A 26,433-nucleotide genomic window follows, 5' to 3' on the forward strand; every position below is an offset into this window, starting at 1 on the left:
TAGCTACTTTTCCGCACTGAACTTACGCACTACTCTTCCGCATTGAAGCAGTTTGTTGCTATTGCTGAGGCCGACAAAATCAAACGCAAATTAAACAGGTATTATAAGCTTGCAGACCGAGCTATTGGCGCTTAAATTTAGCGCACATTCTTTTTATAGCAGTAAGGATGTTAGGCTAAGCAATGTAATTTACGAACGAACACGTAAACATACAAGCACTATGCGTATCGCGCGTTATGCCGGCTGATGCTGCGCAAAGGTCGAGCGTGTTGGGCTTCTCTGACACGACACTGGCCGACGGGCATCAGCGACACTGCCACTCACGGGACCATTCCCGTAGAGTTGTACACAATATTTCACGACATCATTACAATCAACGGTAACAATAAGCCAGGTACAATTCCGGTCAGAAAAGAATACGTGTGCGGACAGTGGGCCTTCAACGGTACCGTTCCGACACCTGTGGAGGCACACGGTAACTAGGCTAACAAAATATATGTTCTTGCCGTGTGCAGCAGCCTTAGTCAAGTAAGTAACTTTTGTTTTATAAACCTGCCCTGAATACGTCATTGCGACGCCAGAAAACACGATTCGTCGGGAAAATTGAAATGTTGGCTTAAATTGTTTATTTCTCAGGGAATAAAACATCATTTGCTGATGGACAAGCGGTGAGGGCAGTGTAAAACAACACACTTTGGAATAAAACAAACTTGAATTTTGTCTCCATGGCCCCTTTAGTTGTAAGAACTAACCTCAAGTGTAGCGTTACTTGGCTACACGGTAAAAACTATGTGAACTTCGTTCAGAGAGAGAGAGGGAGTTTCGGGTTTAACGCGCCGACGCAACGCAGGCGATGAGGCGCGCCGTAGTGGAGGGCTCCGGATTCATTTTGACCACCTGGGGATCTTTAACGTACGCCGAAATCTCGTACACACGGGCGTTTTTGCTTTTCGCCTCCATCAGGAAAGCGGCCGCCGCGGCCGGGAATCGAACCCGCGACCTCGTGCTCAGCAGCGCAACGACTTAGCCACTGATGTTCCTTTTGCTCAGACACCTCAAATAAAAAAACATAAATTTGCCAAGGGTCAAATGCGTGACACCTTTTCTAAAATATAGAACGGTCAAAAAGGTACTGCATATACATGCATCTTTACACATTGTTGCATCTCGATAGACGCTGGCAAAATCGGGTGTATGGTGTTGCCCCAATTTATTAGGCGTAGCACTTAAAACGGAAAGGCAAGACAGGATGTCAGAATCTCAGCAAAAACTGGCTGGAGTCGAGCACGCCGGCCCAGGGAATGTGCTTGTCGTCGTCTTTGTGCTATTTGGCTGACCAGAGAACATTGCACGTATATCTCACTCAGAGATTGTACCAGCACAGTGACTGGTACACACCTTGAACAGGATTGCTCTGCTTAACACACAACTCCTTGCTACATACTTTCAGAAAATACAATAGCCTATCTGAGAATTTCCTTTATCGAAATCTTTTCACTCGTTTGGATAAGTGCTCCAATGGAAAAGACTTGAATAAAAGTGAAGCCCGACTTTGTTCACGCCAGTAACCTACACAAATTCCAACAGCCACGCAGGTGCACCTCGATGCCAGGCTGCTGTTGTCGCTGGCGACGCAGGTGCATTACTTGTGCTGGTCATGATGCATAGCGACTCCGCTGTCCACGAGTTCCCGGTACACCGCCTCGAGGACGGCAGGGTTCAGGCACAGACTGGGGAAGTGCTCGTGGTCAGTGATGCATGTATCAATGCCTTTGGCAGCAACTTGTGGTATCGCCACGCAGCACTTATTTTCCAGCGGCCTTTCGCTGGCCACGCACAGTCCACACCGGCACCTGCGGTCACCGCGCAAAGCAGAAGCATGACGGCGATGAAAAAGATCCCCGACGCGACGAGCGCGACCGACTGATCCTGGCACGGGAGATACGCGGACGCGTAGCGCGACGCCATACACGAAGAACGGTAAGCAAGCAATGGAAAAAGGGCCTTCTACATGTGCACACCTGGAGGAAGCTAACGACTGCGCTGGTGTAGCACGATTACGTTTACCGCAATTGGTGTCCGAAACCAACGCTCGAGGCATTAGGAAATAAGCGAGACTTTCCCCTTTCGGAGCGCCTGGGCCTAACGGCGTATACACTTAGTTATCAATGCGTTACTCGGTAACTACGTTCATTTGGTGTCCTAAACTTAACCGATGTGCGCGCTGAAACTAGTTCAGTAATCTTGCATTACTCGAATGCCTACGTCGCACAAGTAAGCCAAAGGAAAAGAAGTATGTCAATACATACCAACCCATGTCACCGCCGCCGGCTCGGGGTGGCGACGGTGGTGGCTCAGGCGAGTTGCGCTCCCCGCCGTTGCTGCACCCTTCTTCCTTCAGTGGCGCGTCCTCGTAGGGATTGATGCCAATGTCGGCCATCCGCTTCATCAGGTGCGCGCGGAGATTCGGGTCCATGTCGGGGAAGACGATGGAAAAGTGGAAAACAACGCGCGCGAACCACAGCAACAGCGCTCACCGTGCAACCGGAAGCTGGTGGGCGGAGCATGTGCGTCGAGCGCAAAAAAAAAAAAAAAAGCGCGCGCAGTGCTGCTTGGCGCAGCCAATGACTGCACGTACATCAAGCAGGGTGATGAATTGCCCTGTTTCTCTCGGTGGTCTTGCGCCGGGTCGATGACGTTGTGGCTTCCACAGTGCTTCGGAGGAGACAAGAGGAGGAGAGCCCCAGGCCTTATGGCTGGCCCCCTTTAATGAGCGATAACTCGACTAATACTTAACGCATTTAAACAATTTTTGCGGGATGACGTTCCTTGGATAGTACTCTAGTGATTGCGCACGCAAAATCGCAACATTCGGCAGCCTATTTAGGGCCCCTTTAACGAGTCACCAAAGGCAGATCTTTCAAATAAGGCAAGGTGGGGCTTCGTTTTCATGGTCCATTTAGGATCCTTGGCAAAGCGTGCATGTAAGAAGACGCGGCGGGAAAATATCGCCGACCACGGGCTGCGGCCCCTTCGTTATCGGGCTTATACTGCGACAATCAAGAGCGAATGCTGCCTGCTTCCCCATTGTAAAACAATCAACAAAGAAAACTTCCACGTAAAGCGCGCAAACACACGCCCGCGCACACAACATGGCGTTTCCTTCGCTGTGAAGAGCAGCTTTACCTGTACAAGAGACTACCAAAGACGCTAGTGGAAATCAGCGAAACCAAACGTAAAGTGCCCAAAGCTGGGCACACCTGTCAATTCGAAACAACACAATCTCTATAATTTCGTATAGACACGTATCGTCGCTTATCTCACCCGCCGCGGTGGCTCAGTGGCTAAGACGTCATGCTGCTAAGCCCAAAAACGCGGTTTCGGTTCCCGGTCGCGGCAGCCGTTTTTCTGATGGAGGCGAAACGCGAAAACGCCCGTGTGTTGGAGATTTCGGCGCACGCTAAAGATCCCCAGGTGGTTGAAATTCATCCGGAGCCCTCCATTGCGGCGCGCCTCATTACCTGTGTAGCGTCGGCGCATTAAACCTCATAATCAATCAATCTTCTCTTATCCCGCGTTGTACGTTTAAGAATCATTTCTCCGGCCCCTTCGCCCTATTTTCCCCTCTTTCTCGTTTCGTGAGGTTCGCCTCGCTTGTATAAAGACTATGTCTCGAACCAATAACAAACATATGTGCGTCCCTTTCTTGCTGCGTCCCGTTTGTGGCGCTGTTTTAATTCTTGTCATTATGCAAGTACCTAAAAGCCAAAATTTCAACACTCTTTAGCTGCTGCAAATAGAAATAGGCAAATGTAGGGCTTGAGCCTTGGCTGTTACACAGTGCAACAATCTCGTGGACTGATTGCACTTCCGCCGTCCCAATGAGGGAGAGAGAGAGAGCGACAAACGTTTTATTGAGGCTTTAAAGGCCCCTTTTGGGGGCGTGCTGACAGGCGCACTGGCGACTGCAGGAAGGGAGAATTCGGTGCTTCAGACATCGCGCAGGCTGCCAAGAGTTTGACATTTCTTCTTCCCAGCCTTGCACCCTGCTTGCTCGACCATCAGCAACATACCATTGCAATTACGGGGCCTTAATTGCTATACTGGTGTGCAGTCATTTCACCATGTTGTGGCTATGGCGTTTTGCTGCTGAGCCGAAGGACGCGGGTTCGATTTCCGGCGGCGGCGGCCGCTTTTCTGATGGAGGCGAAAAGCGAAAACGTCCGTGTGTTCGAGATTTCGGCGCGCGTTAAAGATCCCCAGGTGGTCAAAAGTAATCCTGAGCCCTCCACTGCGGCGCGCCTCATCGCCTGCGTTGCGTCGGCACATTAGCAAATCTCACAATCAATCAAATAATCAAATTGTCACCATGTTGTGACCGTGATTAGCGCGTTCCGAGCTTTTGATACATTGAAAGGGTAAAACTGAGTGAGAGATTGCGAAGTTGATCACGCATGAAAGAAAGAAGCCCCTAATGACACTTACCACCCGTTATCAGTAACGGGATGGTCCCGGACGTAGGTCCGGGACCAACCCGGACGTACACTCCAAGAAAAAAGGGTAGAAAAAGGGAGGAAATCGAGTGTTTTCTCCCCCGGACCAGCGAGCTTCTCCCTTTAGCTAATTACACGTAGCGCCCTCTGTACGGCCTCTACGAAACAGCGAAACGGGGGAGGAAATATTCTGCCCTGTCGTCTGCAATCTGCTGTCGGCGCCGACGCCGAAAACGAAACCGTTCATCGTTGCACTGTGGCTTTCGCCGATCGGGCGCATACGACGACTATGAGCAACACCTCCCCTGCGATGTGCTGCTTGCTTGTTTTCTCGCTGTCTTTTTTTTATTATTACCATGTGCCCGACACGCTAACGCACAGCTCGCCAGCCGTGTGTTTGAAGCACATTCTGTGGGCACCGCTGCATGCTTGCCGTGGGCGACTTGCCTGCGCCCTGTTCAACGTTACCACTGCATTTGTGGACGTTTTATGCTGACGCCCAAGGGTAAAAGAGATCAGCGATGATAGCAAACTGCCCCCCCCCCCCCTCCTTTTCGTCAAAGAGCATGGACCGCAGCATATTGACGCATCAGTTACCAACAACAAAAGGCCCCCATTCGGTAACATTATAGTGAACTAGAATACTTAGGTAGTGGAAAAAGCGCCGCCTTCTCCCCATAGCGCCCATGAAGCCGAACATGTTAACCGCCGCACGTGGCGCTGGTGTGCCCCGCCCGAGGAGATCCCGAGACGGCGCGCCTTGCCGCTATGCTGCTGTTGAGTAGTTCACGCTCGGTTTTGATATTTCTTAAGCCGCTGCCCATGATATTAGATGCGACGCATCTCTTTAACTCGCCTTGTCCCGCGTCGTGGTCGCGGCGTAGTCCGCATCCCCCTCCCCCATTCTCCTCGCCGCGGCAGCTGCGCGCTCCGCCGCTCTCACCGCAGCGCCATCTGTGCGTCAGCGCGGTCAGCGCGCAGCTTGCGCTCGGCTGCTCTCGCTCCCGTCGCCGTGCCAGCTGTGCGTTAGCGCGCAGCTTGCGCTCGGTTAAAAATTTACACCATCTTCCCGCGAGGGAAACCATGGGTAGATGCGACGCATCGGGGGTGAACATGCTGCGAAATAGGATACACAACAACAGCAATCCACACGCTGACATCGCTAACATAACGGAAACGCAACGGCAACCCCCGATGCGTCGCATCTATCCCATGGTTCCCCTAGCGGGAAGATGGTGTAAATTTTTTTTGTGTGTGTAATTGCAAGAGCAGCCTAGCTTGCACTACGCTTATCTTTAAATGTTCTTGGTTCTTTTTTTTGTTTGTATTTAGAGAGGACTTATGCTTGCGGCGGGCTCTTATTTCCGAAGGGCCATGGCCCTTCGGCGTGTTGTGGGATTAGCGTGTTGTGGGATTATACTCCTAATAAATTTGTGATTGCTACAAAGATTTTATATTTGCGATTTGTCTTACCCTGTATTTATTTGTTGAATTTCTAACTGTTTCATAATATCTTGCGTCTGCAAGACGTGGGCAGCACTTTTAATGAACTTGTGCATTCGTAATATGGTAATTGTTTAATGTTAATGAATGACCAGCGTACCACTGAACTGTAGAGTTTTAAAATGATCCCGTTATAAAGTGCGCCATATGGTGTTTTTCTCAGAATTACAGTTTTGAATGTTGATCGTTTTCGCTGCCTTGAGTGAAGTTATTAAAAGCATATCGTGTGTATTGTGTGGATTAGTGCACTGAAATGGCCCGGGCAAGGTGGGACGCATTTTCTCGGGACCGAGCGGTGCTCGGCCTTCAACAATTTTCTTTTCGTGCCGTGCTGGCCCGGGCGCATGCATGCAGTGTCTGAAGCCCGGCAGTCATGCGCCGCAAATTCGTGATTGTTGATACCAAAAAGTTAGCTCATTGAGTTAGGTTAAATGCAAAAAAAAAAAAAAATCGAAGCGCGAAGTCACTGGAGCTCTGCTAAAAATATATTTCGCCGATATTCTCCAAAATTCATTTTTCTGTGTCCGGATAATATTTACAAAGCTCGGTCCAAGTTTAAAAATTGTAAGTCCAATATACTCGCTCTATGGTTACGTTTTCAGGTTGAAAAGGCCAAATTTTTTTGGACTCATGTTTATAGTCTTTCGAACGCGGGCTGATATTTCAAAACAGTCCGACGGGCTCAGGTTTATTTTAATAAATTTTGCCGGGTACGGGCGGGGCTCGGACTTATATTTAAAAATTTGTCGGGTTCGGGCCGGGCCAAGGAATTGTGGCTTGCGCAGTGCTCTAGCGTGATCAAATTTAAAAAAAAAAGAACGGAAATGTGCGTAAGTCGGCCTGCCTAACGCACCATGCTGTTTCCGCGGCTGACAAAATGCGACAGAAACATTAGCAAACAACGAAGAAATTGATTGATTGATGATTGATCGTAGGGTTTAACGCACCGACGCAACGCAGGCGATGAGGCGCGCCGTAGTGGAGGGCTCCGGATTAATTTTGATCACCTGGGGATCTTTATCGTGCGCCGAAATCTCGTACACACGGGCGTTTTTGCTTTTCGCCTCCATCAGAAAAGCGGCCGCCGCGGCCGGGAATCGAAGCCGCGACCTCGTGCTCAGCAGTGCAACGCCTTAGCCACTGAGCCACCGCGGCGGGTAAACAATGAAGAAACAGTATCCACATGCTAGCCTCGATCACTAAAGCACGATACGCGTGGTCTGTTCGGTTGGCCAAATGGGTTGAAAAAAACGAACAAATAGTACATGCGCACGGCATAGCTGTACTTTTCCCATAAGAACCTTGCTACCTTACTAATAGCATTCGCAAAGCTATTGCAACGCGCATTCGCCGCACCAGGGATGAATTTACACTGCAATAGAACTGATGCCCCTCGAATACAGTCGAAAATGAACGCTGCGAGTTGCGTTGTTTATTTGCTTCCGTTCTCCGTTGTTTTGTGTTTTCTCACGCGCGCTGCGTTTGCGCGCATTACCGGGACTCGTTTGGTGTTGCTCGCGCGCTCCGGCGAGTTGACGCTTTCGTGTGGTACTGATTCGTACCTGTTCTTGGTCCAAGCGCACCGAGCTTCTATTTCGCACTTGCATTTCGACTCACATGTGGTTTCGGTTTTACTTTTCCCTTCGTGTTCCTATAGTCTGCCATAGTTAAGCGCTCCACACGTTCGTTGGACATGCGTGGGTGAGCGCACACATGTGGTAATTATTTACAGAATGGAAAGCGAACAATAAACAGATGACACAATGACATTATCTCCCCACTGTTGAGTCGGTGCACATGATCCTTATAGGAAAACAACACCACCAAGCCGCTGCACATGATCTTGGTTTGGGAAATTGTAAAAGGAGCCTAGCAGGAACCACACTTGTTTAAGTGTTCTTGGTTCTTTGTTTTAATTGTTTATAACGTAAATGTAAATAATTAAATTTAAATAAGGTGTAATTATTTTATGTTTATTGGTGTACAGTGGGCGAAACAGTATGCAGTTTTAAAATGATCGCGCAGTAAAATGATGCTGTGTGGCTTGGTGCTTTTCTGGAATTGCGGTCGCGAATCCTGTATTTGCACGCTTTCCGTTGACTTGAATGAAGTTTTAATACATCTGTCATGTGTGCTTCGTGGGTACAGTTTGGAAAAAAACAACGTAAATGTTTGCGCACGCACGACGCTGTTTGCTCGGCATGCAGAACTTGATAGAAAAATCAGCAAAAAATGAAGAAAAAAGCAGAAACATTGACCTTAAGCATAAAGCCTTAAGCACCCCGCTGATTCCTCGGTTGACACAACACGATAGAAAAACCATCAAACAACGAAGAAAAAAGTATCCGCACGCTAGCCTAGATTGAGCACGGCGTGCGCGGTCTGCTGGGTTGGCCAAATGTGATGAAAAAAGGAGCAAACAGTAAATACACAACGTAGGTACCTTTCCAATAAAAAACCTTGGTACAATAATAGCATTATCTACTATTTTGACACGAAGAAAGAACGGTAGATCCTCGGAGACTGCCCGACGCATGACTGCCCGCCGCTTCCCGAGGCGAAAAAGCGCTCGGGCGGGGCACGGAGCGCCACCTCGTGGGGTTGACACTAAGTGCCTCACTCGGAGGCGGCCGCTTTTTCCACTACCCAAGTATTCTAGTTCACTTTAGGTATGGTCCCTAGAAATATTTGCTAGTCTGCCGTCCGGCGGCCGCGAAGGGGGCTCCTCCGTGATGCATGCAGCGGCGGCGCTGCACGCAGTCGGAGCGCGGCCGGCCAGTGTCGGTGTGGGGAGCAGTGCAGCGGACGTCGCTTCGCTGTGCTGCATTCGTAGGTATGGGTGCTTTCAGCCGGTTTTAAGGCCGCATTTTCGTCCTCTAAAAACAGATTAGCCAAATAAATTGGTTCCTACGAATGCGAAGAGTTTGTACGTTTTTTGCGTTTTTTGCGAATTAAGAACGATCGAGCCGCCAAACCATGGAATCGTGTCACTGCGCTCTATCCTCGATATCCTCTTCCGGGAAAAGGTTTCGCCGCATTCTGGGGGGCATCGGAAACACTGTCAGCACGGGATCTTCTGCTAGCTGGGGCACATCACGCGGTATTTCGACTAAGTTACCTAACAAAGAAGCTTTTTGTGTATACCCCCGCCGTACACTGCCGTGGATATATAATTGATTCATTGTAGGGTTTAACGCGCCGACGCAACGCAGGCGATGAGGCGCTTCGTTGTGGAGGGCTCCGGATTAATTTTAGATGCAGAGCATCTGATTCACTCGCCTTGTCCCTCCGGCGTCGTCGTCGTTGTCGTCGGCGTTGTCCACCCCTCCCCCATTATACTCGCCGCGCCAGCTGCGCTCTCCGCCGCTCACCCCCTCTCCTCTCCGATAGCGAACACTCTCTCGCGAGGGGCATTGGATTGGATTCGATTCGATTGGATTGGATTGGCTTGGATTGGATTGGATTTGGATTGGATTGGATTAAAGTGGATTGTGTTGGATTGTGTTGCGTCATAGCCGCGGCACGTTGCGTCATAGCCGCGGCACATTGCGTCATAGCCGCGGCAGACGCGCTGGGGCCGGCGCATGTGCAGTACTCTCCCTTCCGCGGTTTCCTCTCCTTCGGGCGCGCTGCGCATATAACCGGTGTGCCGTTCTCCGGCGAAGCAACATCCACGCTTGGCTCAAACACCTAGAGTCCGAGCCGCTTTACAAGTACGCCAACGTCGTCATCGACTGCACCGGCTTACGCAGTCCCCTCAACGTTATGCGCGCTATAAAACGCGGTCCCTTCGCCGCTCCGCCTGTGCGTCGCATCTACACAGGGGTTCCCGCGAGGGGAGGTGGGAGTTTTTTACCACCTGGGGATCTTTAATATGCGCCGAAATCACGTACACACGGGCGTTTTTGCTTTTTGCCTCCATCAGAAAAGCGGCCGCCACGGTCCGGAATCGAACCCGTGACCTCGTGGATATATAGCGCGTGAAAATATTTGTGTTTTGTGTGGGCGCGTCATAATTTTTTTTTGAGGTGCTTTGGAACCATCCTCACTTCTCTTTGCTTGGGAGTCAAATACAGTATTCCCTCGTTATAACGAGATCGCTTTATTCGAAATATCGCTTGATTCGAAATTTCTTCTGGTCCCAACCCCGAACGCATGCTTTTTAGCCGCATTACTCGAAGCGCTCGAAGAGCCTGACCCGCTTAGAGCGAAGTGTCGAGCGGAGGCGTCGCCCATTGGCGGCGACCCATCGGCAAATCAGGCGGTCAACATGGCCGATCAACGCAATCTGGTCTTTCCCAGGGCGATTTTCTGGAGTCATTTCATGCTCGATTTGCGTCAACCGACTTTAGACAAATGGTCCAACTGCGTGGTACGGTCCTTAAATTTTGTTTCTAGACATTGGTCAATGGCGTGGGCGCGACGGTGTGCGAACACCGACACTCGAACCGTAGAATTAGCAGTGTCGTTGAAGAGGGAACGCCGAAAAGTGCTTGTTTTGCAAATTTCACGGCTGCACACCTCGAGGAAAATTTGCCCAGTTATCATGCTAAGCCTCTAGTGCGCAAACCGTAAGTTTTCATGATTGCGCTGTGTACCCAGAGTGAGCGGGTAATCGTTTTTTGAGCGCAACAAGCACAACCCTAGACTCTATATAGCCACGGCATTTGCGGCGGTTTCCAGCGCGAACTTCGCGTATCATTCTGTGACGCCCGCACGCCTCCCTATAAATTGGCCACAGCCACTGCCACTTTTATGGGCGACGACCACGGCCTCGTGCATTGCTGGTCAAATCGGAGATGGGGTTGCTCGTGCCCGACAAAAACTTGGGACTGCCAAAACTCACTTCCCTTTTTGCACCTGAATAAAGTTGTTCTTCTCTGAATACATTGTGTTTTGGTTCCTTGCAGTTGTGGTGCAATTAAAGCTCAATTGCTTAAGCCCTTCTCGAGCGGTTGCTTATATCGAAATACCGCTTATAACGAAATTTTCCGCCGTCCTGCTGACTTCGTTAGTACGAGGGATTACTGTATATGCTTTGAAGCTTGAACGGAATCTGACCAATTCGCATCGCTCATTAATTAGGCCCCATCGCACGTCGAACGCTGCCTCCCCAGTTGGGAATATCTGTTAAATGTAAATGCCGAATAAAAGTAATAGGAATGTACGCACGCATATGATGTTTTTGGCACTTTCAATCAACAGACAGAAACTGCGGTGCTAGCTTCTATTTTGCGCGCCTGTAATGTTTGTGAATTCCACGATTTGGAAAATTCGCTAACTTGAAGAGTGCGGGAAACTTTTTCACTAGAATCAGGCTGCCAAACAGTAACTGCGCTTGCATTCTTCATTACACAAGGCTTTCTTTTTTTCTTTTTTTGATCGCCCGCATACTCGCAGTGAATCGCGAGACGCACGCAGGGAAAGCAACAAGGGAGAACATCTGTGTTATGGCCAATTACTTTACTTGCGGCTTTTTGAAATTAAAAAGATAAAAGTAATAGGAATGTACGCAAAGGCTTATTTATTACCTCCCCTCCCCCCCCCACCCCCCCCCTAGGGGAAATAGGAGGGCTCGGCCAGAAGTATTTAGGAACGGGTTTTTTGGTAAAGCATTTCACTACCGCCTTTTTTTTCTTTTTTCTCGAGTCAGCCAGGACGGGTACATGCAGACCACCTTCAATACATGACGTTCGGGGATAACCACGTAGTTTTCACAATTAGCAAAAACACTGCGTGTGGCGCCGCCGGGCTCTCCTGGAACGAATCTCACTGTCTCAACAATGCGCGAAATAATGGTTCCAGCGGTGGTAGCGAAACGGCTACTCTCGTTGCTGCGGTTTCATCCTTCGGTCTCACTCGCGAAGGTAAGCGTCCGCAAATAGCCTAGGCTCCGTTGCCCGATTCGCGAACAATTCGGGACGCCGAAATTAAAAGGTCCTATAGTAGTTCTATCGCAGCTTCAATTGTGAGCTGATGTACCCCGAGCCGCTGGATTTCACCGCTCTAACTGGCCGTCAAACCCCCATGCGCGCCCGCTCTCCGCGGCAGTAGCGCAGTAGCGCGCGGCACAGGCCGGCCGGCGGCCGCTCTCGCTCCCGCCGCTCAGGCGCTCCGATTGCTTGCAGCGCCCTCTGCGCAGCGCTGTGCGTGCATCAGCGGCGCGGACACGCACCCCCATAGGAGAAGGCGCGCGGACGGCAGACTGATAGAGTTTCTTAGTAAGTATACTAGAGAGGAAACTGCGCCTCGTAAGCCATGTCGTCATGGGGGTTCATGGGAAGACACCCTTTTTGGCTTGGGCTTGGCATGACAATTGGATTTTTAAGTGTTTTTTGGGATTTGCTTTCGTCACTATGCATTAACACGTTTACGAGCTTCAAGGAAGCCGAAATCCTCCCTTTTCTGTGGTAGCCGTGTGCAGTGAAACAGCAGGCAATGCGTGATCGCACCTGACGTTGCTCATGCCGCAGTCGAAGGACGTATGACTGAGCGGGTAATATGCCGCCGCGAAATTTGTAGCCGACAAAAAGAAAAAAAAGTACAATATCTTCCCGTGGGGAACCCTGATGAGGATGCGAACCATCGTGGCGGTTCCGTGTGGTTCCATTGTGTTGCCGTTATGTTGAGTGATGTGGTTTTTACTAGCGCCAGAGGGAATTCCGCGTCCGGGTCCACACCGGTGGCAAAGGCACGCAAGTGCTATTGTGTTACGGTGAGTAGGCGGTGGTTCTCGAGGCGCCGAAACTCGTCCATCATGTTCTTGTCGATGTTGTCTCTGTGGTAGAATCGGTAGTCTCCGTCAGCTTTGGTGAGGTAAAGGTTGTTGACATTGGTGCACCGGCTGAGAGCAATGTACACGCCCTCCTCTTCGCACCTTTGTCTTCTCGTTCTTCTTCTTCGGCGGTTCCCCTACGGGAAGATGACGATGGTGGTTGAACGCGAACCTATCTCGTGATGGATTCTTTGGTTGGCCAATCCCTAGGGGCATCCTGCCACAATCAGCATCAGAGGCGCTGCGGACGGGGCTGGTTGAGCTGCAAGGCGCGTGGCGCTTCCCGCCACAGCTTTCCCACGGGAAATTCAGCATCCCCCTCTAAAGTTTTCAGTTCGTCGTTTCCGTTGACGTTCAGCTTCGCGTGCCTTCGTTGTATCAGTAGCTTCTTGACGTAGTTTGAATGAGTCAAGGACATAAGGCGCGTTCGTAGCACTTGCTCCTTTCCCGGATTTGTAGCGTAGTGGGAAGAGCACCGCGTACCTCCCGTTGCGGCCAGAGAGTCGTGGGATCGAAACCGGGCGCCGCTAACTATTTCTTTTTTTTATAGTGTAGTATCGCGGAGCTGTGGGTGTAAGGAGGAGAGTTGCGCATGCGCAGTGAGCGTGTGGACGGCGCCGCCATCAACGACGCAGGGCAAGGCGAGCCTAAGAAATGCTCTGCATTTAAAACAAAACGTACTTCGATGAAGACGACATACGGCAGATACGGGCGCTTGTATGCGTCCTATCTTGTCATCGACCACGACTGTTTTACGCCACATTTTCTTTTTTCTTGTTAAACTAGCTACCGGTCGCGGTACACCACCGGTCCACCACGAAGGCACCGTTTTCACAGGCACGGTCAAAAAACTTTCGAAATTCTTCAAACAACTTATTATTTGAGATAATGGTAAAATTAATAAAATCACAGTCTCTAAGGAGTTACCCCCCAAATATTAACATTGTTCGTAACTACAACCTTGGCCTGCGGAATAGCAGGCACAACCATTCCGGCAAAAATACGCTTTACTTCTTTTTTTTCTTAGTTTTAAAACAGCCTGTTTTTATTTTCCACTCACATAATTGCACGCTATACTTCGCCTTTTTGTGGCACTTTGTTTAAATTTGCGGTCACTGAAACGTTTCAATCCAAGCCAATGATGAAAATAAGGCGAGCGCGATGTATAATGGCGGTCCATGACGACACAGACGACCTTGATGTGAGCCGCATAGACGTTAGCGCCAGATTCTTCTCTAGTGTATACTGTAAGAAACTCTATGGGCAGACTAGCTCATATTTCTAGGGACCATACTATAGGTAACATCTTAGCTGAATGGTTGCCAGACCAGCGGTGCGCTCTACGCTAAAAGAGCGAAAGCGAGGCAATGAGTGTCATTACCCAAACATACCTGCCGTACTGTTTCGTGAAACGTTTTTTCTTCTTTGAGCTATTTTACTGCTTCTTACAAAACCTTAAATTAAAGGGGCCCTGAAAGGCTTTTTGAGCATACTAAATGAAGTAGCGCAATCGTTAGATTGGGTAGTCAAGGTCATCTGGGCCAAGTATTAATCTTTTACGCGCAGCGGAAAGCTCACACTTTTGTTGCAAAGTTTGTCGCTTTTTTCTCACCCTTTCCTTCGTGTTTTTGGACGCCGCCATCTTCACATGTCTACATCATCGATTCCCAGATGTTCGTCATGAGCTAGACATCCTGCTATTGGGCGGCTTTTTCACGCACTTCCGGCAAAGAGATGAGTCGTCTGCTCAGCGTCGGCTCGCCGGCTGATCTGCCAGCGGAGTGTCGGAGGGACATTTTACGGCAAACGAAACAAGTGTAAACAAACGCTTAACCGTTCGCATTGAATGCAACACGGCCATAACACGACATGGATATTCTCTTACCTGAGTACGTTCCGTAAAGAAAGCGTTGAAGCCCCGTGGCACTTCTTTCGTGCAATCGCAGAGAACGCCCTGAGCCGAATGCCCGGATTTGATGGATACATTTTATTCCACTTCAAAACAATCCAGAGATGCGTTTCGAATGAACACAACGTCACATTCGAACACAACGTCACAACATGCGTTGCAAGTCTGAACCGCGATTGACAGACGATAGGTGGCCTCCTCCTGCCCGTCGTAAATTCGGCACTCACGTCGCGCGCGGTTTGCGGGGACGAACAGCAAGTCACTAAACTCTGGCGCGCAAGCCGAGATGGCTTTTAGCTACGCACACTGCACATACCCCATGCGAGGTTGAGTCGTACGTCGCTCGAGAAAGATAACCCAGACCATGGGAAGCACTATCCACCCGCAGAAGCACAACGTCGCATTTCATCGCGAAACAAAGGCGTCCACAACACACACACCATCGCCTCCTGTAATGCCAAACGCATCTCACACTTCCCAATGGGAGTGAATGGTACGCCTGCAGTGCCCACATGTCGCGAGGTGGGGACCCGAGCTGAACCGGGATCACGCAACCGTAACTGACTTCTGGGGCGGTTTGTGCCTTGTTGCCAAGGCAACCGATGTTTGAGATTGTCAGAGAATGACGCTCGCTCCAGCACTAGAAAGTTCAGAGCCGCGCCGGAGCATGTTCTGCCAACGTTGCCACTCTCCACCACGCGTCGCCCCAAGCTTAACTGGTCACATGATTGAAGCGTTTTGTGCACGGGTTCTGTATCGGTTTAAAATGTCTTTTTCACATGCCGCCGGCAGGAATTACCACCGCCGCAAAATAAGACCCGGCACCAGCGGGGCCACATCTGATACGGCGCTTTTTGGATGAACAGTGCGCGGTGCATGAAAGGGACCGAGCGCAGGATCCTCCCCGAGCGGCTGCGAGTTCGCCGCCGATTAAAAGTCACGTGCTGCCCTGCAGCAACGCACACCGCGAAAGGGCAAGGCCAGGCCGCCGCACAAATGCGGCCAGATTTTTCATTCGCTTTTCCAGCCTCGAGCGCAGTGCGGGATTCATGGTGTCAACAAAGCTTGCCCGTAGCAGACTGCAGTATGAGGAGCGCCTCAGCGGAAGTACGTCACCGCTGAAGCGCGCAGCATCGTGGGAGGGAAGGCTGGCGCGCCGTCAACAGCGAAAGGAGGAGGAAACGCGGCGCGACGATAATGCGCGGTTTTTGATTTACGATTTCTCAGCTAATACTCATCGCTTTAACAAAATTCTTGCGAGAGGAGATTGCTAATACATTGTCTTATTTGGTTACATGTGCATCCATGCATCGGCGGAAGGTATTTCAGCACCCCTTTAATAAAAGTTTGCAATTGCACGGGTTACATGAACAAAACCCACCTAAGGCTCACGCACTGCCATGGGTTATCGAAACAAGCAACAAGCTCATTGTTCCTACCTGCATTCTCGGCGATCAGGGTTATAAATACTTTGTCGCCGTTTCAATGTTTAGTTGTGGCTTGTGATCATGCGGACATGTCAAAAGTGTACTATATGTTGTGGTGTATACGTGTATTATGCTTGCGATATTGTGTGTTGCGTGTATTGGGCATTAGCAGTGCCTTTAATGAAGTGTATGTCGCTGTGTTGTGCTTTGTTTCGTCCCAGTATGTGCCCGCCCACATGCGGCCTCCGTGATATTGGCTATAATAATATACGTTATCCATAAAGGAAACCAAGGAAACACCTTGAAGTGCCCACTGATGGTGATGCTTAGTAGCTGCCCCTCCCACCCCTGCTTTTTTTTTTGCGTCATCTATCGGTCATTTTAAAACGTTTACGATTGCTTTACTTCGTGCACGCTAGAGGGCGAGCAATGTCACCTCCTCGCTCGGACGGATGCGACAGCGACGGATACGTTTTTCGTGTTGCCTGCATTGCCTTTGCGCTGAGATTTACGATTGCAGACGATCCGCGTTTTGATGCATCGGTTGTAGCAAGGTAAGGCGACTAACAACAACTGGTTGTTCTCAAATGGCCGCATTGGATGCTTGTGATCTCGTGTGCGGTGAACGGCGGGGTTACGAGCCTTTCGGAAATAAAGGTGGCATTTTGAAAGCAATCGGTATGACTTCTACTATGTTTACGGCGGCGCGTTCGCTCTGAACGAGTAGGCGGGGCGCGCAGCGAGACGAATGCAAGTCGCGCATATACGATTGGTGACATCGCTTGCTAACCGCAGTTCTAGTGCTCGGTAGGTAATTTCTTGGTTATTTTAGCGCATTTTAAGCGCATACAACCACAGTAACCTACGTATTTGTACTTCCTCGATCCTCAAACCGATCAGCTCGCTAGGCCTTTCTCGCATGGCAAACCTTGCTCGGGTGACGCTGCCAGGGGAGGAATGCTCCTCCATTAGCTCACGAAAGGAGTAAATCTTCCTCCACTCCTAGAGGGAGAAACGCACTCCTCCCTCTTAAAGGAAGAATATTTCTACCTCTTAGGGAGCAATATGTGATACATTCCTGTTTCACTCTTAAGGGAGAAACTACCACACCCTTTTTTCTTAAAGTGTAGGTGTCGCGCCAGTCGTGAACGTCCTCGCCGCGGAGCCCGGAGGAAAACTGTCGGTCACGCTGGCGCCTGTTGACACCAAACGCCGACGCCGCAGATGCAGCGCCAATGGGGTAGTTCCCCACCGTAAACGGCGACCGGAAGGCGTAGAGGACAGGATCGAGGTCCACTTCCACCACTTGAGACGGGCCTGAGAGACAAGTGCTGCAGGACGTTTATGGGGAAGTTTTGCAGCCGTCGCGGATTCCGAACCCAGCCTACGATGACGATGATATTCACAAGAAGACGATGGGATGGATGTTGATAAGGATGATTATGAGGGTAAGAAGATGAAGCACAGGGTTGGGCCCATAATGCACGAGCCAGTCACTGTAAATAGTACGCGCTACTCAGATACTCAGAACGTGCTCAAAAAAAAAAAATATATATATATATATAGCGAATCAGAATAGCAAATGAGGGGCTCGTTGAAAATAAGACAGAAATAAGAGTTGGCAGTCAAGAAAACCTCGGAAAGCAAAGGGGAGGATGTAATAGGTCATTGAAACAGATAAAGAATTTGGAAAGAAAGAAAGTGGAGAAAAAATGCCCGCCAGGTGGGATCCGAACTCACGGTATCCGAGTGGGATCCGAACCCACCGATCCGAAGACCGGTATTCTGGAGGTCGTGGGTTCGGATCCCACCTGGCGGGCAGAAATAAGGTTTGGCAGTCAAGAATACCTCAGAAAGCAAAGGGGAGGATGTGGTAGGTCATTGAAACATAAAGAATTTGGAAAGAAAGAAAGAAAGTGAAGGAGATTTGCGCCGGTCTTCACTGTCTAGCATGCGTAATCATTCGAACAGCAATTAAACTTCGCAGTTCGATATCTTGGAGTACGGATGCGCTAGAACAATTCCGCCAAATTAAACTTCGTGTAAACACGATTGCGTTGAACTTTTTTATACAAACATGCCTGCTTACTGCAGCCGCTAAAAAATTAATTATTCAATTTTAGTTCATTAAGCCACCGACATCAATAGTTACCACATCCTCGTGTGTCCCCCTTGCCGCATAACCTCACTATAAAGGTGCTCTTCGCAGTATCTAAGCGCTTAATTTTAAAATATAACAGAGAGAGAGAGAGAGAGAGAGAGAGAGAGAGAGAGAGATTTTGTTCAAGAAACAGAGGCGGGGACCGCGCGGCGTGAACGTCTGTTTAATGGTGGATGGAACTGTTCCATGATGGTGATATTAGGGGCAGTCGCCAATCGCCACCTCCTAGTCGAATATTTTCTACACTTTTCCGGCCGGGCAATTGGCTTAGGAAGATGCTGAAATCGAAAAGTTTTCTGTGGTCATTCTGTGTTACTGCCTTCGTCGCACCCAACAAGCAGAAGTTCAAGTTCGTTAAGCAGTTCATGATACAAATCGATGTCCTGTCCTTTGTAGCCACACCGTGCTACTTGGTAATTTCGCTTCCGTCGATGCTTGGAGCGTCGGTGACGCTTTGTGGGATCAGGCCATGGAAAGTGGCTTGTCTTGACCGTCGTCTGTCCTGGATGGCCTGGCAGTGTTCGTGTCAGCTTTATGTGGAATTCGTGTCGGATCGCTTGTCGTGTCTTAGAAACATTACGGTACCGGATGAGCATTTCACGCGAAAATCTGTCTTTCTCTGTGGGGCTTACCTTTTCTTGGTCATCCTCATCAATATGCAGTTGATTGGGTGCTTCCCTGGAGTTTTGTTTACAGTACTTCCGTTGGCACGTCGTAGAGCCAATCGGTTTCGCTGGTTTAGCTTACTTCGTTTCGACGTTGGGGTTTTCAGAGCTGTTCCCCGTTTTGCCTTGGCCAACATAATCTTCTCTGAAGCCGTACTGCTGTGATGGCATCTATCAGGCGTCTCCATGGGTAAGCCAGAGTTTCTTTTGCTGTATCGATAGCTCTGCTGCGCTTCTTCGTTGACTTGGGGTTTTTGTGGGCCTTCATTAGGTCGTTTCTTACGCATTGATCTTGTTTTCTTCCAGTTAAAACCTTGTAGACAAAACGGCCGTGAAGGTTACCGCACAGCGTTCTCATTGATCTGATTATTCGTCTCTTTTTTCGCTAATCGAGAAATTTATTCGATGGGGAGCAGTCGTTTGAGCGTGCAACGGGAACGAGTGCCTCCACTTGATTATATGATGAATTAACCTCTTGTTAGAAGGAAACAGCCTGTTCACTGACTTCTGGCTCATGATGAGGTTCTTTCAGAGGCGTCGTAAAATCGCTGTTATCGTTTAGAAAGTGACTGTTCACCCAAGCCCGTTCGTTGACATTTATGATACCGTACTGTTTTTTTCGGGGCTATTATTACAAAGTCATTGAAAGAATGTTTTTGCCAATCCGTGAACAATTGGTCCATTCTAAATTTTATCAGCAGGATAGAATGTTCAAACTGATATGCGGCTCCACGTGTTTCGTTAAATCATCCACATCGACAAGTTCTTCAAACTCACTGTCCAGCTTCTTTAGAAACACGTGTTTTTCGATTAGACCTTTTTTGAGGAAAATCAGCTTACGAATTGATGGGGTCTCGGCATTCATCTCTGTCCTGATGTCGTCGATCAGCGCGGTTGTGTCGTTTTATATGAGCCTTCGTCGTTTGTACAGAGCCTCTACGGCCGCGTTCGGCGTCGTTAGTGTCTGTGGGTCGTCGAGAACAGTCATGGTGGTTGCAGTCGAAGCAGTTGCCCGTTAGTTTCCGCAAGGCAATCGCCAAGAATCGGTAATGTCGTTGAGGGCGTGAAATGAGGTAACCGTTTAGCGCGTCCTCAATTCTTTCTTGACTCTTCTCCTTGGCCGCCTGCGATCAGTGGTCACCGGTTGCAGTTTAGTCACATCGTTGCGGTCACTCACGTCATCGTTATCGGCGGTCCATACTCAGTACTTCAACTGCGATATCCTTTTATCCTGGCCACGGCACCATTTTGTTGAAGAAACAGTGGCGGGGACCCCGGAACGTGAATGTTTAATGGCGGATGGAACCGTACAATGATGGTGTTATTAGGGTAGCTGGAAATCACCACTCTTCTTTGCCTAATATAATTTATATATATATATATATATATATATATATATATATATATATATATATATATATATATATATATATATATATATATATATATATATATATACCCCAGAAAGCGGGGGAGAAAATCGCCCCGCCGGTAGCGTAGTGGTTATCGCACCAGACCGGTATTCTGGAGGTCGTGGGTTCGGATCCCACCTGGCGGGCATTTTTTCTTCGCTTTCTTTCTTTCTTTCCAAATTCTTGATCTGTTTCAATGGCCTACCACAACCTCCCCTTTGCTTTCCGAGGTCTTCTTGACTGCCAATACTTATTTCTGTGTTATTTCTACGAGTCCCTCATTTCCTATTCTGATTCGCTACATGCATAGCGAGGGCCTCTGTTCTGGCAGTCTTGGTGCTATAGGGAGCTTAAGAGGGTTCAACGCTGGTTGACCACTCTCGACATGTCGTAGACACTCGAGTCACGGCGCGGGGATTAAAAAGAAGGTCCCCTTCACCCCGAGAAGTCAGAGTGGCGCTGGCTACCACCCCCAAGCACAGGAACAAAATTACATTGACATAAATACCCCAGAAAGCGGGGGAGAAAATCGCCCCGCCGGTAGCGTAGTGGTTATCGCACCAGACCGGTATTCTGGAGGTCGTGGGTTCGGATCCCACCTGGCGGGCATTTTTTCTTCGCTTTCTTTCTTTCTTTCCAAATTCTTGATCTGTTTCAATGGCCTACCACAACCTCCCCTTTGCTTTCCGAGGTCTTCTTGACTGCCAATACTTATTTCTGTGTTATTTCTACGAGTCCCTCATTTCCTATTCTGATTCGCTACATGCATAGCGAGGGCCTCTGTTCTGGCAGTCTTGGTGCCATAGGGAGCTTAAGAGGGTTCAACGCTGGTTGACCACTCTCGACATGTCGTAGACACTCGAGTCACGGCGCGGGGATTAAAAAGAAGGTCCCCTTCACCCCGAGAAGTCAGAGTGGCGCTGGCTACCACCCCCAAGCACAGGAACAAAATTACATTGACATAAATACCCCAGAAAGCGGGGGAGAAAATCGCCCCGCCGGTAGCGTAGTGGTTATCGCACCAGACCGGTATTCTGGAGGTCGTGGGTTCGGATCCCACCTGGCGGGCATTTTTTCTTCGCTTTCTTTCTTTCTTTCCAAATTCTTGATCTGTTTCAATGGCCTACCACAACCTCCCCTTTGCTTTCCGAGGTCTTCTTGACTGCCAATGCTTATTTCTGTGTTATTTCTACGAGTCCCTCATTTCCTATTCTGTTTCGCTACATGCATAGCGAGGGCCTCTGTTCTGGCAGTCTTGGTGCCATAGGGAGCTTAAGAGGGTTCAACGCTGGTTGACCACTCTCGACATGTCGTAGACACTCGAGTCACGGCGCGGGGATTAAAAAGAAGGTCCCCTTCACCCCGAGAAGTCAGAGTGGCGCTGGCTACCACCCCCAAGCACAGGAACAAAATTACATTGACATAAATACCCAAGAAAGCGGGGGAGAAAATCGCCCCGCCGGTAGCGTAGTGGTTATCGCACCAGACCGGTATTCTGGAGGTCGTGGGTTCGGATCCCACCTGGCGGGCATTTTTTCTTCGCTTTCTTTCTTTCTTTCCAAATTCTTGATCTGTTTCAATGGCCTACCACAACCTCCCCTTTGCTTTCCGAGGTCTTCTTGACTGCCAATACTTATTTCTGTGTTATTTCTACGAGTCCCTCATTTCCTATTCTGATTCGCTACATGCATAGCGAGGGCCTCTGTTCTGGCAGTCTTGGTGCCATAGGGAGCTTAAGAGGGTTCAACGCTGGTTGACCACTCTCGACATGTCGTAGACACTCGAGTCACGGCGCGGGGATTAAAAAGAAGGTCCCCTTCACCCCGAGAAGTCAGATTGGCGCTGGCTACCACCCCCAAGCACAGGAACAAAATTACATTGACATAAATACCCCAGAAAGCGGGGGAGAAAATCGCCCCGCCGGTAGCGTAGTGGTTATCGCACCAGACCGGTATTCTGGAGGTCGTGGGTTCGGATCCCACCTGGCGGGCATTTTTTCTTCGCTTTCTTTCTTTCTTTCCAAATTCTTGATCTGTTTCAATGGCCTACCACAACCTCCCCTTTGCTTTCCGAGGTCTTCTTGACTGCCAATACTTATTTCTGTGTTATTTCTACGAGTCCCTCATTTCCTATTCTGATTCGCTACATGCATAGCGAGGGCCTCTGTTCTGGCAGTCTTGGTGCCATAGGGAGCTTAAGAGGGTTCAACGCTGGTTGACCACTCTCGACATGTCGTAGACACTCGAGTCACGGCGCGGGGATTAAAAAGAAGGTCCCCTTCACCCCGAGAAGTCAGAGTGGCGCTGGCTACCACCCCCAAGCACAGGAACAAAATTACATTGACATAAATACCCCAGAAAGCGGGGGAGAAAATCGCCCCGCCGGTAGCGTAGTGGTTATCGCACCAGACCGGTATTCTGGAGGTCGTGGGTTCGGATCCCACCTGGCGGGCATTTTTTCTTCGCTTTCTTTCTTTCTTTCCAAATTCTTGATCTGTTTCAATGGCCTACCACAACCTCCCCTTTGCTTTCCGAGGTCTTCTTGACTGCCAATACTTATTTCTGTGTTATTTCTACGAGTCCCTCATTTCCTATTCTGATTCGCTACATGCATAGCGAGGGCCTCTGTTCTGGCAGTCTTGGTGCCATAGGGAGCTTAAGAGGGTTCAACGCTGGTTGACCACTCTCGACATGTCGTAGACACTCGAGTCACGGCGCGGGGATTAAAAAGAAGGTCCCCTTCACCCCGAGAAGTCAGAGTGGCGCTGGCTACCACCCCCAAGCACAGGAACAAAATTACATTGACATAAATACCCCAGAAAGCGGGGGAGAAAATCGCCCCGCTGGTAGCGTAGTGGTTATCGCACCAGACCGGTATTCTGGAGGTCGTGGGTTCGGATCCCACCTGGCGGGCATTTTTTCTTCGCTTTCTTTCTTTCTTTCCAAATTCTTGATCTGTTTCAATGGCCTACCACAACCTCCCCTTTGCTTTCCGAGGTCTTCTTGACTGCCAATACTTATTTCTGTGTTATTTCTACGAGTCCCTCATTTCCTATTCTGATTCGCTACATGCATAGCGAGGGCCTCTGTTCTGGCAGTCTTGGTGCCATAGGGAGCTTAAGAGGGTTCAACGCTGGTTGACCACTCTCGACATGTCGTAGACACTCGAGTCACGGCGCGGGGATTAAAAAGAAGGTCCCCTTCACCCCGAGAAGTCAGAGTGGCGCTGGCTACCACCCCCAAGCACAGGAACAAAATTACATTGACATAAATACCCCAGAAAGCGGGGGAGAAAATCGCCCCGCTGGTAGCGTAGTGGTTATCGCACCAGACCGGTATTCTGGAGGTCGTGGGTTCGGATCCCACCTGGCGGGCATTTTTTCTTCGCTTTCTTTCTTTCTTTCCAAATTCTTGATCTGTTTCAATGGCCTACCACAACCTCCCCTTTGCTTTCCGAGGTCTTCTTGACTGCCAATACTTATTTCTGTGTTATTTCTACGAGTCCCTCATTTCCTATTCTGATTCGCTAGATATATATATATATATAGATAGATAGATAGATAGATAGATAGATAGATATACCAGTGTGTCGAACCGAAAAAAATACCGGTTCGGTTACTGTTCTGGTTCAGGCGAAATTATTTCGCTCCGGTTCAGTTCCGGTTTGACAAAATCACGTACCGAACCGGTTCACGAACCGGTTCGGGAGCTTGAACCCATTCGCGCACCGGTTCGATGAGTTGAATTATCCCTGAAATTAGAAAAACACATCTAGTAGTTTAAAACGACAGTCAAATCAAAATACAAACAGAAATTCAAAGTGCTGCTGTTCCCCAAGGGCAGTGGCGCAATCGCAAAGCAAAGTTTAAATAATTACGAGATATTTGAAAAACAGATCAAGTGGTGACGATTTACCACCCATTTATCGCCCAGACTTTATGTTGTCCTAGAACCTATTCATAAAGCCACCGCCAAGAAATATGACGGTGGGATATTTTTGTTGAAATCGCAATCGTCGCTATGGAATCGCCCATCACGCTAACCTTGAAGCCTTAAATTTAGGCCTGCGTACTGGCGCGTTCAAATACCAGCGCTTGATACCAATGGCGCACATATTTATATTTGTAACAAAACAGAAAAATCCTACAATAGGCACATCAGTACTACCAATGAATTAGAATATTTGGTCACCCTGAATAATTTGCTAGCTGTCACCTTGTCAAATGTGTTTGCCACACTTTTGTTAAAAGTAAGCTTTAGCTAACGCCCAGTCACTGCATTATTCCTCTGTCCACTGCAATTCCTTTTGCGATAGCTATACTGGATGTGTGCATTACGATCAGTATGTCATCGTACCCTCCTGACCCCCGGCCATCGTTCCGTGTGCTACATTGCGGAATCTGATAACTGATTATGCGGTTACAAAATGAAAGGGAAATTTGACGCGCGGAGAATGAGATGGGACTTTTTTGGTAGGCGCTCTTTAATTCGTCCACAGCAGTACTCCCCTCCGGAACGAGTAGCAGTAGAAGTAATGTAGCGAGTTGGGCAGTCAGTACAAGGGCATCTGCGAACCTTTGAAAAAAAGCAAATCTGAAAGAGACAGAACTGCTGAACAAGCAGAAAAGATGATCGCTGGGCGAATGGGACAGTGTGAGGTAGCGGCCTGCCTTTCTGCACGTGTCATCTGCTTTATTACTGTTTCTGCTTCCAAGATAAGGTCGAGGGCTGCAGTTTTTTGCCAAGGGATTAAGTGCGCACCTTAACAGTTTTCCCTGACATATCTGTTGTTGTTTGTATCTGTAAAAAAAACGGAACTTGTCCCCTGTACTCTCCTCAAAAACTGACCACGGAACTCACTTCCTTCGCATTGATGACACGTTTGGTTGTGAAAGACAGGGCAAAGAAAAGTAAAGCAATATCCACGTTTTCGTGCGTTTTTTTACTTATTCGGTTTTACTTACTTTTTGCGTAATATTTTAAAACAACGTGATTCGCCTTTTCTTTTTTGTTGTTTTCGGTGTAAACACATTTTAAAAAGAACTGGTGCATTTGATGCCCCGTGCTATGTCTCTGCGCCGAGGCGCAGCTTATGTTGCCGGCCGGCAGACTTATTTTAACCAGTTGGTGATATTAAACGTGGATCAAAATCTCGATACACGGACGTTCTCGATTTCCATCTACTTCAGAAAAACGGTCGTGGGGAAGGGAGATCGAGGCCGCTTGTGGTCAGCAATAAACGGCTTAGCCACTGAGCAGCTCCTACGGTCACACTTGTCAACTATTAACAATTTGCAGGGGTCGGACCTTTTAAACAAATTATGAAATGCAAAACGTTTGCACACATCGGGTGTGGGCTTTCGCTGTTGCACAGTCGAGCACTGCTGCAGCCAGATTGCTCAAATAAAGTCGCAGCTAGGGAAGGGCAAAGTCCTTTTATATCCCCTGCAAGCTGCCGAGAATGACATTTCGTTTGGTCAGCTTGCACTACACTCGCGCTTCGAGCAGGATCAGACCGTTGCTACATTGGTGCTCATTCATTTCCCTTGTTGTTACATAGAGCGTGATAGTGTTCAATTGTCTGGAGGGGAAAGTGCGCGAGCGGGAGCGGGTACGAAGTTCATGGTACGTGAAAGAAAAAAAGGCCTGGATTGCATTGACTGTGCAATATCAACAACGGAGGGTCGAACCGTTTCGGCATGAACCGGTAACCGTTATTTATTTTTTCGGTTCAGTTCTGGTTTGGGTTCAGCGTGCTCAAAAAATAACGTTTCGGTCTTGGGTTCAGTTCAGGTTTTCGGTTCGGGTTCGACAGCCTGATATATATATATATATATATATATATATATATATATATATATATATATATATATATATATATATATATATATAGTAAGGAAAATGAGGGGATCGTTGAGGAAATACAGAAAGATAGGTCAGCAGTCTACAACGCCAAAGGAGGCATAGGGGTGTGGTTAGGCTCTTTTTCTTTTTTTTTTACTGCGATTAATGAGGTAAACATTTTTTTAAACATACAGAAGAAAGAAAGAAAGAAAAACACGCGCCCAGAGTGGGGACCGAACCCACGC

General features: G+C 48.9%; 2 protein-coding genes across 2 annotated transcripts in view; one reads left to right on the forward strand and one right to left on the reverse strand.

Moving 5' to 3' along the window:
• LOC144155058 (dopamine receptor 2-like) overlaps positions 1–26,433 on the forward strand; it is a 401,831-nt gene that overhangs the window by 28,241 nt on the left and 347,157 nt on the right. The window lies entirely within an intron of this gene.
• On the reverse strand, positions 1,643–2,476 carry LOC144160298 (uncharacterized). The gene is made up of 2 exons (XM_077691770.1): positions 2,310–2,476; positions 1,643–1,853 (listed from the first exon to the last, which is right to left on the reverse strand). The coding sequence occupies exons 1-2, from the start codon at positions 2,474–2,476 to the stop codon at positions 1,643–1,645; spliced, it is 378 nt and encodes a 125-aa protein (XP_077547896.1).

This window comes from Haemaphysalis longicornis, unplaced genomic scaffold (assembly GCF_048455015.1).
Source record: "Haemaphysalis longicornis isolate Haplotype H1 unplaced genomic scaffold, Haemaphysalis longicornis Haplotype H1 scaffold_1, whole genome shotgun sequence".
NCBI lineage: Eukaryota > Metazoa > Arthropoda > Arachnida > Ixodida > Ixodidae > Haemaphysalis > Haemaphysalis longicornis.

Bases quoted from the DNA above. Each gene is read 5' to 3' on its own strand.
- LOC144160298 (XM_077691770.1), bottom strand. From the start codon at position 2,476: ATGGACCCGAATCTCCGCGCGCACCTGATGAAGCGGATGGCCGACATT. The intron at 1,854-2,309 runs GTATGTATTGAC...CGGTGACCGCAG, and splicing joins GGCGGCGGTGACATGGGTTG to GTGCCGGTGTGGACTGTGCG.